The sequence below is a fragment of the Tamandua tetradactyla genome, chromosome 24 (genome assembly GCF_023851605.1).
Source record: "Tamandua tetradactyla isolate mTamTet1 chromosome 24, mTamTet1.pri, whole genome shotgun sequence".
Lineage (NCBI taxonomy): Eukaryota > Metazoa > Chordata > Mammalia > Pilosa > Myrmecophagidae > Tamandua > Tamandua tetradactyla.
This window is the reverse complement of record NC_135350.1, coordinates 1,295,222-1,318,460: the sequence shown is the minus strand read 5'-3', so window position 1 is coordinate 1,318,460 and position 23,239 is coordinate 1,295,222. Positions and strand designations below refer to the sequence as shown.

The 23,239-nt window shown below is 35.2% G+C and overlaps 1 protein-coding gene across 4 annotated transcripts in view; it reads right to left on the bottom strand.

Moving 5' to 3' along the window:
* The window catches only part of PDE5A (phosphodiesterase 5A), a 153,719-nt gene that overhangs the window by 46,267 nt on the left and 84,213 nt on the right, over positions 1–23,239 (bottom strand). For all 4 annotated transcript variants that reach the window (XM_077142429.1, XM_077142428.1, XM_077142431.1 and 1 more), the window contains 4 exons: positions 14,825–14,933; positions 13,725–13,812; positions 4,606–4,781; positions 1,446–1,505 (listed from right to left, as the gene is read on the bottom strand). In XM_077142429.1, the coding sequence (XP_076998544.1) occupies positions 1,446–1,505; positions 4,606–4,781; positions 13,725–13,812; positions 14,825–14,933 (433 nt within the window). The remainder of the gene's footprint in view (positions 1–1,445; positions 1,506–4,605; positions 4,782–13,724; positions 13,813–14,824; positions 14,934–23,239) is intronic.

Genomic DNA, 23,239 nt, shown 5'->3' with positions numbered 1-23,239 from the left:
GAAATGCTCTCAACAATCACCATATCACTGAATCCAGCAGTCTTTTCTCAGTCCTCATAGTTTTCAATCCGCCTACCACTGACGCTATCTCCGTTTTTGAAAAGCTGTCCTCCTTTGTCTTCTGTGCCACTACACTCTCCTAATCTTCCTCTCCTGTTCAACTACCACTTCTCTAACTTCTTAGCTGATTTCTCTTCCTGTTCCTTCCACCTCTACCTACAGTCCTAAGAGACCTGTCCTATTTCTCTGTACTCTCCCCTCTTTACTTCACTCACTTGGGACTGCTAACCCCAAATCTCCCCCCGCAGCTCTGCCACACTCTGCCCTAGTCCTGCCTTCCCTGCTTGTTGAAGACGTATGCATGCTTGTTCCACCAGCGTCTCAAACTGACCATGTCCTAAATCAAATCTACCAGCTTTCCTTAAAAACACATTTCTTTTCTTAATTCCTCTTCTGTTAATTAATGACACCATTGTTCTTTGAATTATTAGGTTCAAAGTATTTGCATTAATCTTTCCTCTACCTAACAGCTCAAAACAGACAGCGGCATGGGTTCTGAAGGGAGACTGAGTTGGCATCCTGATTCTTCCACTTAGTCGTGTCACCTTGAACAAGCCCTCAGTTTTTCTAGGTGTCAGTACGGACTTTGTCATACAGCTGTGCAGTTCACATGAGAAAATGTATGTAAGAGCTTAGTATACTAGCAAGCTAGGATGATGACAATCTGCACGTGCCCTTCCCATGCCTTTCACAATTCTTGTCTCATCTTGTATCTTTTCAAATATGCCTTAAATTTAAACCCAGGGAACCGTTCTTGTTGTAAATGTACAAGCATCTCAAATTTTCATTAATCCCAAGCAAAGCAATATCAGATCTGGAACATATGGCCTTTACTTGCAAATCAATGTGCTCATCTCCCAACATATATTAAAGGAGAATGTAATAAGAAATCAGGAACTGACTTTATCTGAATCCAATTTCAAAGCCATATGGTCAGAAATTAAAATCAATCTCTCTCAGTTCTTGATAATGTAGAGTAGATTATCAGTGACAAATCATAAAATCTTTGTTGTTATTAGCTTAGGCACATTACTACCTTTCAGGCACCTGTCCCCATTTCCCCCGGAGCTGAAAACTAAATTTAATTTTGGCTTAAGAAAGATGTAAAGATAATAACAATTATTAGAAAAATAAAAATCACATAATATATGACAGTGTCAATATAAATTATCTCTTGCTTTATATTATCAGTGACTTTGCGCCCCTACAAGAAAGTAGAGTTGATTATATACATATTTCTGAGTGTCCACTTAAATAGTTAGCAAATCTGATAAAATGACAAGGGGACCATTGCCAACAGAAGCCAGATATCCTGAGAAAAGCACACTTATGTACTAATTAGATGTCTATATTTAGTCACTCTTAAAAAGGAGGAGGAAAATTACCGCTAGAGACTGGAGCTCCCTTGTTTCTTCCTCTGCTGCTGAGGCATGGTATGAAAGAACCTACAGGGTAAGAAAAGGAGGGAAACCAGGTTACAGGAGAGGACTACCAAATGTGGACTAGAATTTTAAGCTTGGGATTCTGCAGAGATAACAGACTACTCAAAATGTCCAAACCTTGGTTGCTGCTTTCTTCAACAGAGTGACAATCCCAGAGTCAATTAGAAAATCCTCCCCCAAATTTATTTTTTTCGAAAAATAAAAGGTATGCTCTTTACATCCAAAGAAAAATCTAGTATGTCTCATTCTGACACTGTTGCTACAACAAATGCCTATTTGCTATTTTGAATTGATTTTTTAAACCTAGCATCTAGGCAAAGAAAAATAACATAGTGACATGTTATTTTTGCCCGTGTGCTGAATTAGGAAAAAAAACAACACCTTTGTGTAAATACCAACATTTGGAAAGGAAGTCATTTAGAAGTGGCTCTCAAAAGAGGCCTGTACCTGCTGTAGAACTGATAAAGAAAAGCTGCATGGTTGGGCTATAATGTTATAGAGATTCAAGTATCCGTTTAAACTCTTAGGATTTCAGAGCAGAGCAGATGGTAGCGCGTGCCCACAAATCCATCCAACGTCCACTGAAGATACGGGAGGCTCAGAAAGTCTAATGACATGGCTGCAGGTTCACACTTAGTGAGAGGACCTGGGGGTCTATGACCCAGCTTTGAACTCATCTACTACACTTTCCACTATCCTAGTTAAGTGACAAAGTTAGACTTACCATCTTCTATTACCTCAACCCCAAAAGTTGAGAAATCACTGACAAAAGCATAATCCATTTCTAGGCTCTAGACATTGCACCACGTAATTCACCAACCCAAACTAGTCTTCCCTAAGCAATTCGAAATGTAAAGCCACAGTCTACACATTTCCGCTATTGTGATTCAAGACGTTCATAACACCGTGCTACTTCTTATGTCTTAGTACTCTAATGACCAATCATTACGAAGTATCAAGTAATCTCAGAGCTGCTGTTCCTGCCTGTGTGAAATCAGTGGGTGAGGGGCTGATAACCAGTGGCTGCTGACACCAGAGGGAGTTTCTGAAAAAACCTAAAACTTGTGACCATGAGTTAGTCTAATATAAATAATTGCAATGCAACACTGGATAAATTAATAAAGGAATACTACAATGCATTCCAAGCTCAGAAAAAATAATTTTATCACACACGAGATAAAAAAAAGCACCTTACTCATAGACTTGTTAAGGATTAACTTTGTTAATACACATAAGCACTAGAATACACAGTAGGCTTTTGATAAAGGTTAGCTGTTATTACTGTTGTTGTTTTATTATTATTATAATTATTGCAGATTACAGATCAAAATAATTCAATGTTATCAGAAAACCTGAGGGGTTTGCCTCCCTGGCTTTTATCTAATGGATTCCTATGGAAAAGAACATTTTTTTCAGGGGTAGCCTTGTGGTCACAGAAATGACTTCCTATAATGACCTGAGACTGAACAATTTTTATTCTAAGTGAAGGCCTAATTGCTCATATATTTAACCAAAAGAAAGCTACAGTGTAAACAGTTGTCTGGAAAATATTCAGAGATTTATACTTTCAAGGGTAATTAATTATGTTTGAAGTTTTCCATAAAAAAGAAGCTAAAAGTTTCTTTCAAAAAAAAAAAAAGAAATAATTTCGAATTGGTACCTGCCTTAGATTCAAATTTTTCAATGTAAAACTATGTGAACTAAAAAAAAATAAAGCTCTAAAGTTAGGGTTTAACAAACGAGTATGATTGCTGAATCATTATACTGCTATTTCTTTTAGTCTCCAGTATCTTAGAGCAGCTGGAAGGAAAATGTTATTTTTCACAAAAAAAAGAAAAAGAAAAAGAAAAAAAATTCTTCTAGCCTCCAGTGTTTTGGAGCAGCTTGAACAGTGGAATTGTAACCCATAACAAACTCTGAGATCTGTTCTGGATCTACTTTCAAAGTACAAAGCATACTTTGAAAATCATTGTTTTTCTTTTCTTTGAATATATGTTATATTTAACAATAAAAAATATTTAAAAAATAAAGCTCTATTAAAAATGGAATATGCATATACATACATAAATTTGAAACTATTTCCAACAGAAGTTTATAATCCAAGGACTTATTTTATATAACACTGTAGAAAAATATTAGTGTTTTATATTTAAGATGATGTACCTCACAAAGTAAAGGCTTTGGTAAATCTTGATGTATAATGCATATCTTTTTAATTATTGAGGTTTTAACTACTTAGGTATCGAATAGGGGCCAGAGGAAAAGTTATTAGATTTCAGACACGAATTCCACTGATCCACAACTAGATCAGAAGAGGTCAACAACCAAACACACACGACACCAGTGGTCAATGGTGTGAGAAAATCTGTGTTCTATGTAGTGACTATTTCAAGGCAGTTAGTGACCTAACTGGCCCTGCCTGGGTAGCCTAGTGCCATAAGTCTCCCTCTAAGCCCGTGGTTCATCAGCTGGGGCGTATTCAGAGTCCCTCGGAGGAACTCTGTAACAATACTGATCCCTAGTCTTTATTCAAGACTTACTCAATCAGAATTTTCACAAGCGGCCTCCATAGGTCCGCACTTTGAAGGCACTTCTGAGGGACACAGAAGTAATTAGTCCAGGAGTTTAAAGTATTTCTGCTTTTCATAGTTTCAATTTTTTTTCCTTTCCTCACTTCTGATTCTCTGAGTACCTAAGATTTTTTTCCTTCTTAGGAGTTTTTCATAGCTGCTTGCATGGAGAGGTGAGGGAGAGGTGAGGAGAGGATCGGGCAAGGGGAGGGCCTTGGTAGGCTGCAGCGGCAGTAGGCATTTATGTGAATCGACTGTTAAAGTCAAGGATTGCTTTCTGCAGAAAAAGCAGACGACCAAAGGGTCAAAAAGCCTGAGTTGTGCTTTGGTCACAGGTCCTTCGTTAAGTTTCTCAATTACTCTGGGACTTAGATTACTTAGCTGTTTAAATGGGATAATAGGAATTTGATTATCACACGGTTTCTGTGAGACATATATGATAAAAGAAAAAGCAACGTGGGGTGTCCTGAGAGGAGGGTAAAAGCTGAGTGTTTGACGGTGGAGACCCGCAAGTCCCGTGAGCTTGGGCTCACCTCCAAGGTGACCATCTGCTTGGCCATGGCTCTCTCCACAGCTTCGTACATCTGTGTGTTCTGGATCCCCAAGCCACAGAAGATGACAAAAGCTTCCAGAAACTGTTCGTCATTTCGGTTGAAAGGCTTAACCTTGCCAGTGTTCTCCTCCATCTTATTAACAAGTTGGCAAACCCCTACAATGGTCCGAGAAAGTGGCCAAATATTATTGTTAATTGCGATACTTTTTAATAACCTTAATACACAAACACACAAAGATCGCCTTATCCCTTTTCTCTTAGAAATATTTGGCATGTCCAAATAATCGCAGAAATGTCCACAAATATAGGCTAAAAAAATAAATTAATTTACATGAGCACTATTTCCACACAGTCACAAATGTATGCTGCCTGGGTTAAAAAAAATCCTAGAGTACTATTTTTCTTCCAAATTCTGTAGTGAATTTTAGATCAGCTGGGTCCCTAAAGACAGTTTGTCCTTTGGAGGCTCATTGGATTTTTGTATGCTTGCCAAGAGAACAATTTTGATGCACATCAGAATTTTGAGATATGCACACTGCCTTTCCTTTCTGAGAAACCGAAGTTTAAAACTTCAATTGAACAACAACAACAACAAAAAAAATCAGAATGCAGAAAACAGGCAATTCACACAGATGGTCCCAAACTTCAAACATGCACCTCTGCACCCAGGGGAATCACATTTGCAGACAACTTTTGATACTGCAAATAAATAACTAAACTGACAATTTACTTAGAAATGCAAGGGAATGAAGAAAATCATAACCTTCCAAGCCCTGGCCTCTCTTGAAAGTCAAACACATAATCAATAAAAATGGAAGATTACATTGACACAATGATAAATGTTATTGAACTGGGTGCACTATGGAATTAGGAGCCTAGTGATCTCTCCATTAATCTCTCCATTAAGTTTGATGACCCTGCTTGCCTTTGGGTAAAACAAGAAAAGGGCTGTTAAAAACTTTATCACGTCAGCCTCTGAATATACGACTAACTTCCATCATGTGTCCACTGCGGGACAGGCATTGAACACTTCATTATATGTATCATCTCCAGTCCTCACAATCTCTGTTGGGAGTAGATGTGATCATCCCCATACACATGAGGAGACTGAGGCTCAGAAATACAGATGATGAAAATGAATCTCAGAAAGGTTGAGCCACTTGCTCAAGGTCACTTAGCCACTCTGCATGGGTCTGAACTTCCAACTCCAGCTCTTTCTGACCCCAGAGGCCGTGCTGTTTTCACCGCACACTGCTAGGGGTTCCCTGGTTGCACCATGCTTGCCTGCCTCCGCCCAGGCTGTCCCACAACCCTGTACTGCAATCCTTACTATCTCCCCATTCAAACCTCACACCGCCTTCACAATGAACCCCCGGAGGTCTCCCACTTTCCCTTTTCTCTGCTCTTAATATTATCACTTGGTGTACCAAGGCAGATTTTATTTTTGTCTCTCTGTCTAAGCTGTAAATATTTTGGGCTTAGAGATTGTATTATTTTTTCCAGTTCCATTACCTCAGCTAGCAAAATGTCTGGCATATAACAGGAACTCAAACAATGTTTGCTAAGTTAATGAAGGAATGCAAGACTTTTGCTCTGGCCCAAACTACTTTTGTCCCTTTCCCATGAAAATGTGGTCTTTATTATCCCTTATTTTTCCTGGAGCACAAAAGGATTTCATAAAATCTGAGATGATACATGGTGCTCCTTAAATCCTTTCATTGGGCACTGGACCATGTACTGAACAGCCCTTGGCATTCATCATTTTATGAGCAGATATCCCACGGATGGTAAACACACATACATACTGTACATCTTTTCATTCTCAAGGGTTCTGTTCTCCAACTTCTGTGACTCTCCAAAGTATAAATATGGAACTGTCTATAAAGGTTCCTGGATGTCCTTAAGACTCTGTGAGAGTCATATGTTTTATGCCCTTATTGTCACATCACAATGTGGCTGCCCTTTCAAGTTTTACTAAACAGTTTTCTTCTGATGGCCATTTTTCATAAAAAAGTCTTTTTAAAAATCACTTCATAAGAACGAATGCATGAATAACAAAGAACAACAAAGAAGGCTTGAGACATAGAAAGCAGGCAGCCTGCCAGGCTTATGACCTAGCTAACTTTTACAGCAGTTCAAATCTATCCTCAATAAAAACTACTGAACTAACACATTAAGTAGTATTAAAATACCTCTAGAATTGCTCATAAGTTGCTGAAATGGAAGGTTAAGTGTAGGAGTATCAAGGGCTCCCTGTAACAACCTAAGAGGAGAAAAGCTAAAGTGTGTCTATGTTACAACTCACCACTAAGGAGAGAGATACAAACACAGTTAAGTTCAGGGTGAGGAAAAGGGTCCTGAAGAAAAACCATCCACTTGAGCATCTCATTTTTCCTCTTTGAAAGTAGAATGGACACTCATATTTATATAGCATTCATAATGGTTCTCTAGAGAAACAGAATCAACAGGGAACACTCGCAAATATAAAATTATAAAAGTGTCTCACGTGACCACGGGAATGCAAAAAATCCCCTTTTATTAAAAGTCAATCCGTCTCTGCTGTGTTGCATTCCGGCAGCTAGCAAACTAGAACATATGATAATCTCACTGACTACTTTACACACTTCAGAAAGTTTAATTTTACTGAACAATTGGTAATTTGAGATGCTGTACATGCCAGGAAGCCATTACAATACATAAGGTCAAAATCATTTATATATAAAAACAAAATAGTTAAGGCAGAACAAAAAAATAAAACAAAAGTACTCGACAAAAAAAGCAATTAAAGTACGTACACTCACACAATAAAACACATTAGGGAAGAACCAGGAAGAAGTTAGACAATAAAACATCAGTGTTACCGTTTATTACTGCAGATACATTGTTTCATGTGATCATCACAAGAGCTCTGAGACCAAGTCAGAATTGAAGGCCCCTCTGGAAATTAGGCTGGAGAGATGAGGTGGTTCCTAAAACCACATGACTATGTCTCTTTTTCCAGAATTCCAGGAATTGGATATTGTTACCAACCAGGCAGCACATGGGCTTCGGTTCTTCTGGAAGTCTTACATCCTCTCCACCAGGCAACACGGACTTCCCAAATCAGCATCCCGTCTTATAATGATTATATAAGACCTAACCTTACCTTACCATCTGTCTTGCAAATATATATACAGCATTTGTCATTTGCCAATTATCTTAGATGAGGTTTTTGCTATATAAAAGATTTAATTTTTCAAGAAGCCAATATAGCACTTTTATTTTATAGCCTTTAATCATAGTGTTTTGCTTTTAAAAGAGGCTTCCTCATTTTAAGATTAAATATGAACTTATATTTTCCCCAAGTAGCTTTATAGATTCATTGTATTACATTTATGTTTTTTTTTTTGCATGTGCTGGCTTCAGGAATCAAACCCAGGTCTCCAGCATGGCAGGCGAGAACTCTGCCACTGAGCCACGGTTGCCCACCCCATTGTATTACATTTAACCTTGTAATTCAACTTACTTTTCCCCTAAATTGTTAATGAATTCTTATATGTGAATAGTTCTCTAATGATCTGAATTGCCACCTTGTCATAAACTAAATTCATACTTGATTATTCTAATATATATATATTTTTTCACATTTTACCATATTTGAAATCAGGATGTCTTAAAACTAACAGTGTGTCATAGATTAACTGGCATTTTGTTTTCTTTCCTAGAGGTCCATGAAATGATGTATCTTCAACTAATAGCATCTTAGAAGCAGTGAAATATACTCTTTTACATTTAACACAAATATTTACCACACTTGAGTATGCTTTTGTTACTTTTACAACACTATTTTAATTTCTGCTAGGATAATTCTCCATTCATCAATTCTGATTCTTTCTGCATGTTATTCATCTAGACGAATTTTATAAATAGTGGTCGAGAACACCATCATCCACCAACACCAAAAAAAATCTTACTATGATAGATATTAAACTTGATGTAAATTCAATCTGGGGAGAGCTGACATCTAACAGAGTTAAACCTTAACATTCAGGACATGTTTTGTTACTTCACGTATTAAAAACTTTCAATTTACTTTGCAGAATTTTAGAGTTTTCCTCTTACAGATGCTACATATTTCTGGCCAAGTTTATTCCCAGGTGTTTTATATTTTCTGTTGCTATTGTAAATGGGATTTCCCACATTATTTTCTAACAGATGTGTCTCAGCATTGTTTATTACAGTTATTTCTCTATAGTACTTTGACAAACTCTCTCATTGGATGTCCTTTCAGCTGATTCTCTCAGGTTTTTGCATTTAAATCTCCTATCATTTGTAAATTATTTCATTTTGCCCTATCCTTTTTTATGTCTTACCTTCTTTTATTCTCTCCTCTCCTCTGAGTGCTTTGACCGGAACTTCTCTTGGGAAATAGTTTTATTTTTTTTAATGACTTTAAAAACAGCTTTCAATTATTTTCAGGAAAACCTTTAAACTCACTCAAGCTGGTACTAATTATGAGCCACTTTTATAGAATCTCATCCATTTCACCAGATGTAATATATTTGGTACACCGTATTACCCTAACATCTTTTAAAACACGTGCTGTGTCTGTAGTTAACACTCTTTCTCTCATTCCTATCTATATCTCTCTTATTAGTCTCACTATCTGTGTTAGAAATTTGCTTGTTATAATTGATTTAGGCCTATTTACCTAAGGTTTGCTCTGGTTTTACTGTCCCATCCTATTTCATAAATTTTTGTTTTCAATTTTTTCCCTCTGCTTTTTTCCCTTCTATTTGTTTATCTATTTATGGGGGGGGGGGGGGAGAAGTAGCATAGATTGTGGGGAAGAGATTTTGTTTTTTTTCTAGTTTACTGACCTGAATGCTTAGTTCAAATTTCTTTATCTCTTGCTTAATAATAAAAACCTGTAAAACTATATATTTTCTTCTGAATATTCCTTTGACCATGTACTTTAAGTTTTTACATGTCACTTTTCTAAAAGGCTACACTTACATCTGGACATTTGTTTTCTTCTCTGTTCTAAGAATCATTTGGGAGAACGCTTTTCAGTTTCTGAGTCTTTTTCCTTCCAATTCATTTTTTTCTATACATTTCTAGTTTTAATACATTGTGATCTAAGACAGTGGCCTATCAATTCTACTTTTTAGAAATTACTGAGACGGTATTATATGTATCATCAGTATTTGTAAACTTCTGATAGATATTTGATAGGAATTTGTATTGTCTAATTACGAAATACAAAAGTAAATACATAAGCCAATTAACTTAATTTTTTATATTTATTGATTCTAATGTTTCCTTATTTGTTTCCTCTACTGTACCACTCTGTGAGAAGTGTATGAAGGCTCTCACCACGATTATGATTTTGTCCGTTTCTCCTTCTATTTCCGATAGCTTTGGTTTCATATGTCAATGGTATTTCGTTTGTTAGAAATATTCATGGCAATTACATTTTCCTCTGTGAGTTTCAACTTTAATCAATGCAGAATGACCCTTTACATTATGCTTCCTCCCTTTAATTGTGCTTTGTGTGACATTAATGTTCCACATTTTGCTATTTAACATATACTGTGTTCCATTTAATGTAAAATTAGTATGTAATATAAATGATGTGCGTCATGGAAGACACTGCAGTATAATTATATTTGCATTAGGAAATCCAAGCAAACATTTCATAAACAAACAGTTAATGATGTTGCCAAGTGACAAAATTTAATACAAAAAATAAAATAAAGAAGTCAAAATTAAACTTAAAGAGGTTTAGACTACTTATGCCATATTCCAACACATAGATGAGCAGACTATATCTCCAAACATTTACCTTATTTCATGATCCACATGTAATTTGCTAAGCAAATCCAAAATTAAGAGTAAAATTAGATTATATGGAGAACAATTGAGGCTTCAGCACTTATTGACAGTCTATCGAGAAAGACTCAGTAAGCATGCAAGTTCCCTCACATCTCACCAATACATAGGATCAGGAAGACACAAGTGTTTGGAGTTCAAATAGGCTAATAGAACAAGTCTGAATGTATAAAAGACTCAAAAAATTCATTACAGAGTATAGATTACAGAGAATTAGGACAGTAAACAGTTTACAACGTACATTCAGTAAGAAATATATATTTCTCTCACACTTCCATGTCAAACAATGTGTGGTAAAGCTACTACAATTTTTGTTTTACCATATTTTTTCACGAACAAAGAGATGGAAATTTAAGTTATTTAAGGTGGGGATGCCCTCGAACACTTTTCTTTGGATGGGAATGGGACTAATTTCTGCAAAAATCTTCCCTGAAACTGTTATAGAAAATAGATATAAAAAAATTCCTGGTAAATACAATATGGGAAAAAGTCACGTTTAACCTAAAAACTAGGGAAAATAACTGGATAAAATAAATGAATGTTGACTGAGAAAAATATTTGCTGGAAGCAAAATGATGGAAACACTGTGTTAGCCAGAGTACTAGGAAAACATGTGATATGAAACGGTACCTCAGGGAATAAATTTGATGATTCAACAGGCCTCATACTGGTTCAATAGCTATAATTTCATCTAAATGTCAGTAATGGAAAAAAATGAGGGGGAAGGAAGAAGATAACAAACACATGTGCCTGTCTGTCTTTCTGCATGTAACTCGATGGGGATTCTCTATTAGAACTACATAATAGGGGAACTGGGTCTGTGACATGCAAGACAAATTATCTACAACTATGATATTTTCTGTGCTGAATCCATGGGTACATAAGTATAATCCAGAAACTCAAATTCTTAGTTTTGTCACACTTGTAAGACAGCAGGAAACACTGGAAAATAGGGGAATCTTTCCTTTGTGTTTTCTTCTTTCTTTTTATTTGTAGGGAATTTTTCTTCTCCAAAAACAACATTTGCTTTCTTTTGGCTCTGTTAGCAATGAGGGTGATACAAAATATATGCCATTGAGAAGTCTGGAATTACTCCAATAGTTATTTCTATTTGTCTAAAACAATGACATTTAGGGTCATTGTTCACAGAATTCATAGAATGTGAATTTTGAACCTACTGAAAGGTTATTTAGTTCAACTCACTCAGAAAATAAAACCCATAAAAATGACTAATGGGCCCCCAATCATTTGAATGGCAGACCAAACAGGACACTGTGATTCCTACTGCCCATCCAGCTCTTTCTCTTTCGCCTAAGTAGCTCTGATTTGCCATGTGCATAAAATGATGGAGACCCAGTGCAAACTTCCTCCACGACTCCCCATTTCTAGGAATGAGGACAAGTGAAGATGTGACTTGATGGGGCAAATTGCCATTATGTCCTGCTCCTTATGAAAGCTTACTAGTAAATGCAATATTCCTTCTGGAATTTAGTTTCACATTTACAGAGGACAAAGGCAGCTTGTAGTAAGTTTTTATACTTACATCAAAAAGCAGGACATTCACAACATAGTTATTCTCCTGGCTTGCCCTTGTAAATAAAATTTTACAACATACATTTAGCTAGTAGCATACTGAAGGACACCCTCAGCAGTTTTCTTTTATTGTCTGTGCTACAGATCTGATCGGCGATAATCTTTACAAGAGATTTCTTACTCATTCATCTCTATTTTTTTGAGAACTGTAGAAGTGTGCAGTTGACCAAACAGCCCATCAGGAAGTTGGCAAGTGGAATTCTACGAGGCTTTAATATAGCAGTTCACAGCCTTGTGGGCTTAGAACCTAGATTACCATCTCTCTATGCTGGGGCAACATTAACTAAGTTTATGAGACCGATTCATTAAACTGGAATAGTATTAATCTACAATGAGAAATAGCTCTGTCACAGGAACAGGTCTGCAACAGCCCTTTGCCTCAATCCCAATTCAATAGTGTACTATGAGAAAAAACTGTAGTAGCAATCAATACATTTGAGAGTAAATGAATAATCTATTTTGTGAGCTAATATAACTTGGAAAGAAAATCATAATCAGAACAAGGGAAGTTAGATTCATGGAATGTTTCATGGCTTTAAGCTGACGTATCCATCTTACAATGAGGATGCATATTATCAAACGGAAAGGAATTGCTGAGAAAAATTGACTACAACCTGTTGCATCCATCGCCACCTAAGCTATGCACTTGCCATTGTGATCAGAATACTCAAAACACATTGATACAACCTCTATATTCATCCCACATTAGCGATAAAGGTTCCTTGCCTCTGGACAGAACTTGGATGGGCAATTTTAATATTTGTCCTTAAAAAAAAAACTTTTATTAATGATAATCTCTTTTCTGATATTTTCCTTCAATAATACCGGTGAAGTCTTGCAACCTAAAAACTCTCCACTCCTCTTTAAGTAAATTTACATATGTGTTACTCATCTAGAGTTTTACTGTTTAAAATTTAGCCTCTACAAGGCAGTCATATTTATTTCCAGCTTTATGGGAAAATATCCACCACAATTCAGACTATTTTCACAACGCCATCACCCATGATTGGCATACATAAGCCATACTTTCAGCTCTATGCTTAATATAATCAGCAATGTCAAGAAACAAATATATCAATAATAGAAACATCATATCATTTTTTTCCAAATACATTCCTTCACCTTTATCAAAGCAGAAGTTTTTCCTATAACCTTCACATAAGAATGTAAGCTCCATAAGGAGCTGATTTATCCCAGCTACCACTGAATGAACAAATGAATGAATACAGCCTAAAATCTAAACCACATATTAAAAACAAAAATTTCAGAAACCAGGAAGGAGAACCATGCATATCATCCTACCAACTTTTAGCACAATACCATTCTTAAACAATAAATTCTGCTGAAACAGGATTATAACAATTTCATTCCATTTATTAAGCCATTGTTAATATTTTTAAAAGTCTGTTGGCATTTATCAACATAAATCATTTTAAAATTATTTTATTATTTCAATTTGTATCTTTTTTTCACACACTTTAATCTTTAAATTTATACTTCAAAAACAGAAGCTTCTTCCTGGAGTCTGCCCATGCCAAAAATAAAAAAATTTTTAAAAATAAAAAGAAGAGAAGATTCTGGCAGTACATAATTTCTTTTATAAGTGCAGAATGTAGGTTAATGGAAAGGCTTTACCTATTACTTTATTTTTCTTTCCATTTTTTATAGGTGTACAGAGCAAACTTCTGATGTGCTGTTGGTTTACATTTCCTGTGTTTTCATTCTAAAACAAAAGCAAAGACAAAACAGCTAAAAATTACAAAGAGATTGATTTGTCCATCAGCTGCTACATAAATTATACTGGACATCAGAAACCACTAACACATCTTTTATAGCTGGAGATAACCTTAAGTACAGAAAATGTACAAATTATAATGAAGTTTGCATAAATTAAAGTAAGTCATAAAGGTTTATTTAAAAATAATAAATACCCTATATTTCTGTATGTTTTAATTTCAAATTTTCCAAGCAGTTTTCGTAATACTATGTATTTATTCAATATTTATTAAACTGGTATATTCTATATCTCAGATAATTTGAGAACTCTCTTGTCAAATCCAAAAAGCAATCCAAAAGCAGAGCCCAAAAGCAATATACCACCTAGGATACCGTGTGTTATGAAGCTTGCTCTTCCTTAGTAACACCATTATTCTATTGTCCATACTATTAAAGTTCTAAGAAAGTTTCCTAGATATGCAAATAATAAAATCAAAGTAGCCACCTTAAAGTGCAATGCTTTTCTGAAATAAGATTAAAGTAACAGATTTCAAAATTTTCAATGTCTGAGAAACTATCTTTGCTATTATTTCAAAGAAAAAAGATGCCCATTTTCCTCTATAGAGGAAATATATACTCACAATGATAGATTACCAATTATATAAGTTAGAATTATATGGTAATTAATTTTTGAGAATAAACTCAAGAACTCAAGAACACTAAGGAATGAAACTGGCATTGTATAGGTAAAAGTTAAATTACTTAAAAATGAGTATATAATTGCTCGTTAATATAATTGAAAAAACAACTGATAAAAGTACAGAGTAAAACACCTAAGTATTAGATGATTGCCTCTCACTAGATGTGATAAGCTATTTTATTCTACTTTGTCAGATCAGGGAAACATGGATTATTCTTAAACAGTTTATAGGGTCAGTCCTTCAAATGAAGAGTAACTGTAAGTACAGATCTGATGGAAAAACAACCTTCTAGCTTCAAGTCTAAAATTGGTTACTTACTGTCCAGGGAAATCTTTCGTCCTTACTGACATCTGGGATATTAAGTGGTTCCATAGTATTTTTGACATACTGGGCATACATGTAATTGATTTTGTTTGCATCACGTTCCCTGTGGAAATAACAAATATGAGTTCTTCCTGTGCAGTGAGAAAACACAGACAAAACAAAGTTAAATAAATTATTCTAATGAGAGACAGACCAGTCTCAAATTATAGGGAAAAGTATATTTTAATTGGAATGTAGTTTTAAATATTTGTTAATTTACAACTTGGGTAGCCACTATACTTTAGGTTCTTTGAAAAGGCAAAAATCCACAATTTCCCAACTATCTAAAAGAAATTTTAAAATGTTATAAGTAATCTTATTGCCACTGTTAATAGGCCTGTTGATTTTTGTACTATTTAATGCAAAATTTGTTTGTATATTCCCGTCTTATTTTCTCATCAGATAATAGAATGAGTAAGGTCTAGTGCTTGTTTTACTTCCTCAATTATTTACTTTTATCTGTTCATCACAATAAAACATTCCAGGATCAACAAAAACCAAACAGGCCTAGAATTTTATTAAACTCTTCTTCCTGGTTGAGATGTCATCTCTTCTCCCTCAACATATTTGCCTTTGTTCAATTTCCTCTCTATATGCTGCTTTGAGATCTGTTATAATACTTTTTACATTAAGAATGAATCTTCCTCAATTTTTCTTTACTTTATTAAAAATTTTTTCCCCCATTTTCCCAGTCTCTAACTCAGTAGGTTGAACATAAGAGATCAATCTGATGTCAGAGTGGACAAAAGAACAGCATCAGTGCTGAGGGTGGGAAAAACAGATTAGGACACGTTTCTCATTAAGAAACTTCATATGCTCCTAGGTTACGAATTAGGGAAATAAGGTCAGGTTATAGAAATTTGCTCCAACTGTAGAATGGGCCTATCTTAACTGTAATATCACTAAATAATGAAATAGGAAAGTCTAATAGTAGTGGACATTTCAAAATGAAATAGAAGCCCACTTGTTCTCAAAGTTCCAATACTGGGCTCATCTTCTGTCCTTAACCAGATGCCAAACTTCTCCGCAGCAGTTTCAAATGGGTGTTCTAGAGCGCTGCTGATTTCACAGGGGTTCCTCAAGTCTGTGGGCTCACTCCTGGCCAAGATAGTTTCATCCTCCCTTTCTCTGCTGTACATTTCAGTTTATGTGTAATTTAGTCAAATCAGGTACTGACCTCATGCCCAGTGTTATGGATGAGGGAAAAAAAATGAAAAGGAAATGATAGAATAGTCTCATAGGAGTAAATGAACTTTAGATTTAATACTTCCTGAAACTGGACTGACAGGCAGTGAGGGCATGCAAACATTATACAAACTAGACCCAATACACTTATGGGACTCCCATTTCATGCTTATCATCTGGTAGCATTCAAGCAAAGGTTATGAGATAAGTGCAAGTTTCTGGTTAATAAAACAATTTTTAAAACTATAAATATTTAATAGACAGCAAAAGTCAATAGATAAGTAAAGAAACATCAGATATACTAAAGATAAGAAAAATGAAAAGGAAGCCACAGGGAAATAGAAGTACATTGGAGAAATAAGATACACTTCTTCAAATTTCTTTTAGAATGATAATAATTATATACTTTTTATTATTATACCATTATGTTAACATCAGGAGCCAGAAGAAACCCAAAATGGTTATACAACCTGCCAAAGATCATAAATTCAACTTCGCGGATTTATTTCTTTATCTATAAGAAAGGCTGATAAATTATTAATTGCTGCATTCAATAAATACTTATCAAGCATCTGCTCCATGAGAGGCACTCTTGGTGTGCAAAGGGAGACAAACTCATGTAGATCAGTAGCTGTCATACAGGAGTCACCATCTACTAGGGGCAGATGCAAACATAATGCACAGCTGTTTTCAGTAGTCCTGTGCGGGCTGCCAGCTGTCCGAGTGACTACAATTCTCAGCCACCCCAGTGGCCTGCTCTGATCACGTGACTAAGGTCTGCACAAAAGGATGTAAGAGGGACGTGGCAGCTTCTAGATACTTTCCCTAAGAGACAGCTGATGCACCTCTCTGTCCTGTCTCCATCCTACTATTTGAAACATGGATAGGATGTTCACCTGAGTGGTTTTTAGTTTTACACTTAACATTTCAAAACTACCTCCAATATGTTATTTTAATTCAGGGAAGATATTTTGTTGGTTGGAGGAAAAAAATCCCAAATGCGTCATGATTTTCAACTGAGAAATAACTTCCTACAAAGAATGACTTGCTTACTGCTAACATCAGCAGACTGCCTAGAATTTCATTTTATGGAAAAGAGTTTGGTTTGGCAGAGTGCTGAATAACGAGAATCAGAGAGCCCTGAATTCTATCAACAAGTAATTTTAGATATGTAATAAAAGATTCTGCTGGTGAAAAATAAGTATCAGTATTAGCTTAGTCCTCTTTCACTAAATGCCATTAGTCATCTGGTAATAGATGCAAGTGATTTGTAATTTAGATTTTTGCAAATTAGGTCTGATACCTAATTTTTATTAAAATAAAACATATTTATATGACTAATAGGACTTTTATTGCATCATTTAGAATAAAAGGCTAAAATTAAAATGTTTAGTAACATAAGTCATTTGTGTGAATGATTTTAATGACTACAAAACCAGTTAATGGACCAAAATGAACCATCTAAGTTAGTCTCTTTTAAGGTAAGCACACTGACCTAGTTTCCTTTATAAAATATATCTTTACTAAGACTTATGGAATGATTTTAAAAATTAAATGAAAATATTCCTTCTTTGTCTACAGAGAGAGAAGTGTTATTTATCAGAAACAAATTAAATATACAGCAAGATTTTGGTTTTGCCTTTATTTTTTAAAAGCACATTCACCAGTAGAGGTCACTATTACACTATTGCACAAGGTCACCAGGTTTGTTCAGCTCTCACTTGAAAAATAAGAGGACAGGCTGAACAGTATAACAAAAATCAAAATGCTAACATGCAAAGCACAATTATACAGACATATGCTGCACAAATACTCTAAGGAAAATGTACATAATTTATCATTTTATACATTTAATATGCATTATCATATTGATTTTTTGTTGTCTGACGGATACATCAATATATGTATATATTCATTTAAATAGATGCATACATATATATACAGTAGTTCATTCTTTATTCGAATCAATACGCAACTAAAATAATCAAACATTTACATTTCTTACTAGAAACTTTCTAAAATATATTTTTAAAAGCAACTAAAATGTCACAGCATCATAAAATCAAAATAATACTATATATGGATGCTCTCCTAAGGAGAAGGAGCTTATAACTGAGCTGGGCAATATACTCTGATGCCAGCATTTAAGAGGAACACACACATATCAGCACATGCATACATTATCACACACACTCAGAAAGGATACAATGCTAGCTAAAAACAATGTCAAGTCAGAAAATATAATGGCACAGGGGTTTAGAAAAGAACAGGCGTGGAGACAGGACATACACTTATGACCAACAAGGCCAAAAGGTAAATAAAGTTCAGCTCTTCAGTTCTGACCACGCACACCGAAAACTCCAGGGTAGCAGAAAAACTGGGCAGAGATAGCACGTTTTTGTGTCATTCACTACCCACTCCGCACTGAAGACACCAGTTAACACCAGGTACACCTTCAGAGTCAAATGATTCCCCATCTGACCCTAAATTATACCTCTGCCCTTTTGATAATATGTAAAATTCTTTAAAAAGAGAAAAGGCCTTTCATTGTACCATTAGTACATTTAAAATGAAATCATATTGTTAAAATACACTCTGGTAACACTGAGTTTTAATTGAGATACAACCACTTAAGAAGCTAAGGGCTTTAAGTCAACAGTTTTGTGTTCCTACTGGGGGAAGACAGAGGACAGGAAACGCACGAAAAGATAAGAGGGGGAGAAGAAAGGAAAGGATGCACACAAAACGAGGGCTGCTTTTGCAGACTACAGTGTGCCTTGGGGGTCAGTCTTGTTTAAGTGGGTGGGAACAAAGACAGGCTGTGCACTTAAGTATTTTATTCTTGCCACTGCAAATTTAGGCGGTTCTGCTTTATACGAGCTACAAGGATGATTTTTGCTTGAATTTGTTTCCACACTTTCTGTTACCATCATTTTCTTCCAACTTTTCATGATGAATATTTTGAGACATGAAGAAAATTCGAAAGTAAAATGGACACCCTCCATCAAAATATAACAATTTTAAATATTTTGCCATATATTGTTTTATCTACACATGTATGTGTGGATATAGTAATTCATTTTACAATGTTAAAGTTAAATATATTTACCTATTCATCTTCAGCTGAACCATTTTAAAGTAAGTTGCAGAGATTCTATTTTACCCCTAAACACTGCGGCATTAATTTTTTGTTAATTCCTAAACAAAGGAGCACGATCCTGCTAACCACGATACCTAATTCCAAAGAAAAGTATGAATAATTTCCCATCATCACTTAATTTCCGGTCTGAATTCAAATTCCCAACTGTCCCCACAAATGTTTTTGATAGCTAGGATTTTTTCTTTGCATTGTATTTTTTTTTAATTAATTAAAAAAATAAACTAACACAACATTTAGAAATCATTCCATTCTACATATGCAATCAGTAATTCTTAATATCATCACATAGATGTATGATCATTTCTTAGTACATATGCATGGATTTAGAAAAAGAAATAGTAAGACAACAGAAAAAGAAATAAAATGATAATATAGAGAAAAAATAAAAATAAAAATATACAAAAATATATAAGAAAAAAAAACTATAGCTCAGATGCAGCTTCATTCAGTGTTTTAACATAATTACATTACAATTAGGTAGTATTGTGCTGTCCATTTTTTTTTTTTAGAAATCATACCATTCTACATATGCAATCAGTAATTCTTAACATCATCACATAGATGCATGATCATCATTTCTTAGTACATTTGCATCGGTTTAGAAGAACAGGCAATATAACCGAAAAAGATATAGAATGCTAATATAGAGAAAAAAATAAAAGTAATAATAGTAAGAACAAAACAAAACAAAAACCTATAGCTCGGATGCAGCTTCATTCAGTGTTTTAACATGATTACTTTACAATTAGGTAGTATTGTGCTGTCCATTTTTGAGTTTTTGTATCTAGTCCTGTTGCACAGTCTGTATCCCATCAGCTCCAATTACCCATTATCTTACCCTGTTTCTAACTCCTGCTGAACTCTGTTACCAATGACATATTCCAAGTTTATTCTCAAGTGTCGATTCACATCATTGGGACCATACAGTATTTGTCCTTTAGTTTTTGGCTAGACTCACTCAGCATAATGTTCTCTAGGTCCATCCATGTTATTACATGCTTCATAAGTTTATTCTGTCTTGAAGCTGCATAATATTCCATCGTATGTATATACCACAGTTTGTTTACCCATTCTTCTGTTGATGGACATTTTGGCTGTTTCCATCTCTTTGCAATTGTAAATAATGCTGCTATAAACATTGGTGTGCAAATGTCCGTTTGAGTTTTTGCCCTTAATTCCTTTGAGTAGATTCCCAGCAATGGTATTGCTGGGTCGTATGGCAATTCTATATTCAGCTTTTTGAGGAACCGCCAAACTGCCTTCCACAGTGGTTGCACCATTTGACATTCCCACCAACAGTGGATAAGTGTGCCTCTTTCACCGCATCCTCTCCAGCACTTGTCATTTTCTGTTTTACTGATAATGGTCATTCTGGTGGGTGTGAGATGATATCTCATTGTGGTTTTGATTTGCATTTCTCTAATGGCCAGGGACATTGAGCATCTCTTCGTGTGCCTTTTGGCCATTTGTATTTCCTGCTCTGAGAGGTGTCTATTCAAGTCTTTTTCCCATTTTGTAATTGGGTTGGCTGTCTTTTTGTTGTTGAGTTGAACAATCTCATTATAAATTTTGGATACTAAGACCTTTATCTGATATGTCGTTTCCAAATATTGATTCCCATTGTGTAGGCTGTCTTTCTACTTTCTTGATGAAGTTCTTTGATGCACAAAAGTGTTTAATTTTGAGGAGTTCCCATTTATTTATTTCCTTCTTCAGTGCTCTTGCTTTAGGTTTAAGGTCCATAAAACTGCCTCCTATTGTAAGATTCATAAGATATCTCCCTACATTTTCCTCTAACTGTTTTATGGTCTTAGACCTAATGTTTAGATCTTTGATCCATTTTCAGTTAACTTTTGTGTAGGGTGTGAGATATGGGTCTTCTTTCATTCTTTTGCATATGGATATCCAGTTCTCTAGGCACCATTTATTGAAGAGACTGTTCTGTCCCAGGTGAGTTGGTTTGACTGCCTTATCAAAGATCAAATGTCCATAGATGAGAGGGTCTATATCTGAGCACTCTATTCGATTCCATTGGTCGATATATCTATCTTTATGCCAATACCATGCTGTTTTGACCAGTGTGGCTTCATAATATGCCTTAAAGTCAGGCAGTGCAAGACCTCCAGCTTCGTTTTTTTTCCTCAAGATGTTTTTAGCAATTCAGGGCACCCTGCCCTTCCAGATAAATTTGCTTATTGGTTTTTCTATTTCTGAAAAATAAGTTGTTGGGATTTTGATTGGTATTGCATTGAATCTGTAAATCAATTTAGGTAGGATTGACATCTTAACTATATTTAGTCTTCCAATCCATGAACACGGTATGCCCTTCCATCTATTTAGGTCTTCTGTGATTTCCTTTAGCAGTTTTTTGTAGTTTTCTTTATATAGGTTTTTTGTCTCTTTAGTTAAATTTATTCCTAGGTATTTTATTCTTTTAGTTGCAATTGTAAATGGGATTCGTTTCTTGATTTCCCCCTCCGCTTGTTCATTGCTAGTGTATAGAAATGCTACAGATTTTTGAATGTTGATCTTGTAACCTGCTACTTTGCTGTACTCATTTATTAGCTCTAGTAGTTTTGTTGTGGATTTTTCTGGGTTTTTGACGTATAGTATCATATCGTCTGCAAACAGTGATAGTTTTACTTCTTCCTTTCCAATTTTGATGCCTTGTATTTCTGTTCCTTGTCTAATTGCTGTGGCTAGAACCTCCAACACAATGTTGAATAATAGTGGTGATAGTGGACATCCTTGTCTTGTTCCTGATCTTAGGGGGAAAGTTTTCAATTTTTCCCCATTGAGGATGATATTTGCTGTGGGTTTCTCATATATTCCCTCTATCATTTTAAGGAAGTTCCCTTGTATTCCTATCCTTTGAAGTGTTTTCAACAGGAAAGGATGTTGAATCTTGTCAAATGCCTTCTCTGCATCAATTGAGATGATCATGTGATTTTTCTGCTTTGATTTGTTGATATGGTGTATTACATTAATTGATTTTCTTATGTTGAACCATCCTTGCATACCTGGGATGAATCCTACTTGGTCATGATGGATAATTCTTTTAATGTGTTGTTGGATACGATTTGCTAGAATTTTATTGAGGATTTTTGCATCTATATTCATTAGAGAGATTGGCCTGTAGTTTTCTTTTTTTGTAATATCTTTGCCTGGTTTTGGTATGAGGGTGATGTTGGCTTCATAGAATGAATTAGGTAGTTTTCCCTCCGCTTCGATTTTTTTGAAGAGTTTGAGGAGAGTTGGTACTAATTCCTTCTGGAATGTTTGATAGAATTCAGATGTGAAGCCGTCTGGTCCTGGACTTTTCTTTTTGGGAAGCTTTTGAATGACTGATTCAATTTCTTTACTTGTGATTGGTTTGTTGAGGTCATCTATGTCTTCTTGAGTCAAAGCTGGTTGTTCATGTCTTTCCAGGAACCCGTCCATTTCCTCTAAATTGTTGTATTTATTAGCGTAAAGTTGTTCATAGTATCCTGTTATTACCTCCTTTATTTCTGTGAGGTCAGTAGTTATGTCTCCTCTTCCGTTTCTGATCTTATTTATTTGCGTCCTCTCTCTTCTTCTTTTTGTCAATCTTGATAAGGGCCCATCAATCTTATTGATTTTCTCATAGAACCAACTTCTGGCCTTATTGATTTTCTCTATTGTTTTCATGTTTTCAATTTCATTTATTTCTGCTCTAGTCTTTATTATTTCTTTCCTTTTGCTTGCTTTGGGATTAGTTTGCTGTTCTTTCTCCAGTTCTTCCAAATGGATAGTTAATTCCTGAATTTTTGCCTTTTCTTCTTTTCTGATATAGGCATTTAGGGCATTAAATTTCCCTCTTAGCACTGCCTTTGCTGCGTCCCATAAGTTTTGATATGTTGTATTTTCATTTTCATTCGCCTTGAGGTATTTACTAATTTCTCTAGCAATTTCTTCTTTGACCCACTCGTTGTTTAGGAGTGTGTTGTTGAGCCTCCACGTATTTGTGAATTTTCTGGCCCTCCGCCTATTATTGATTTCCAACT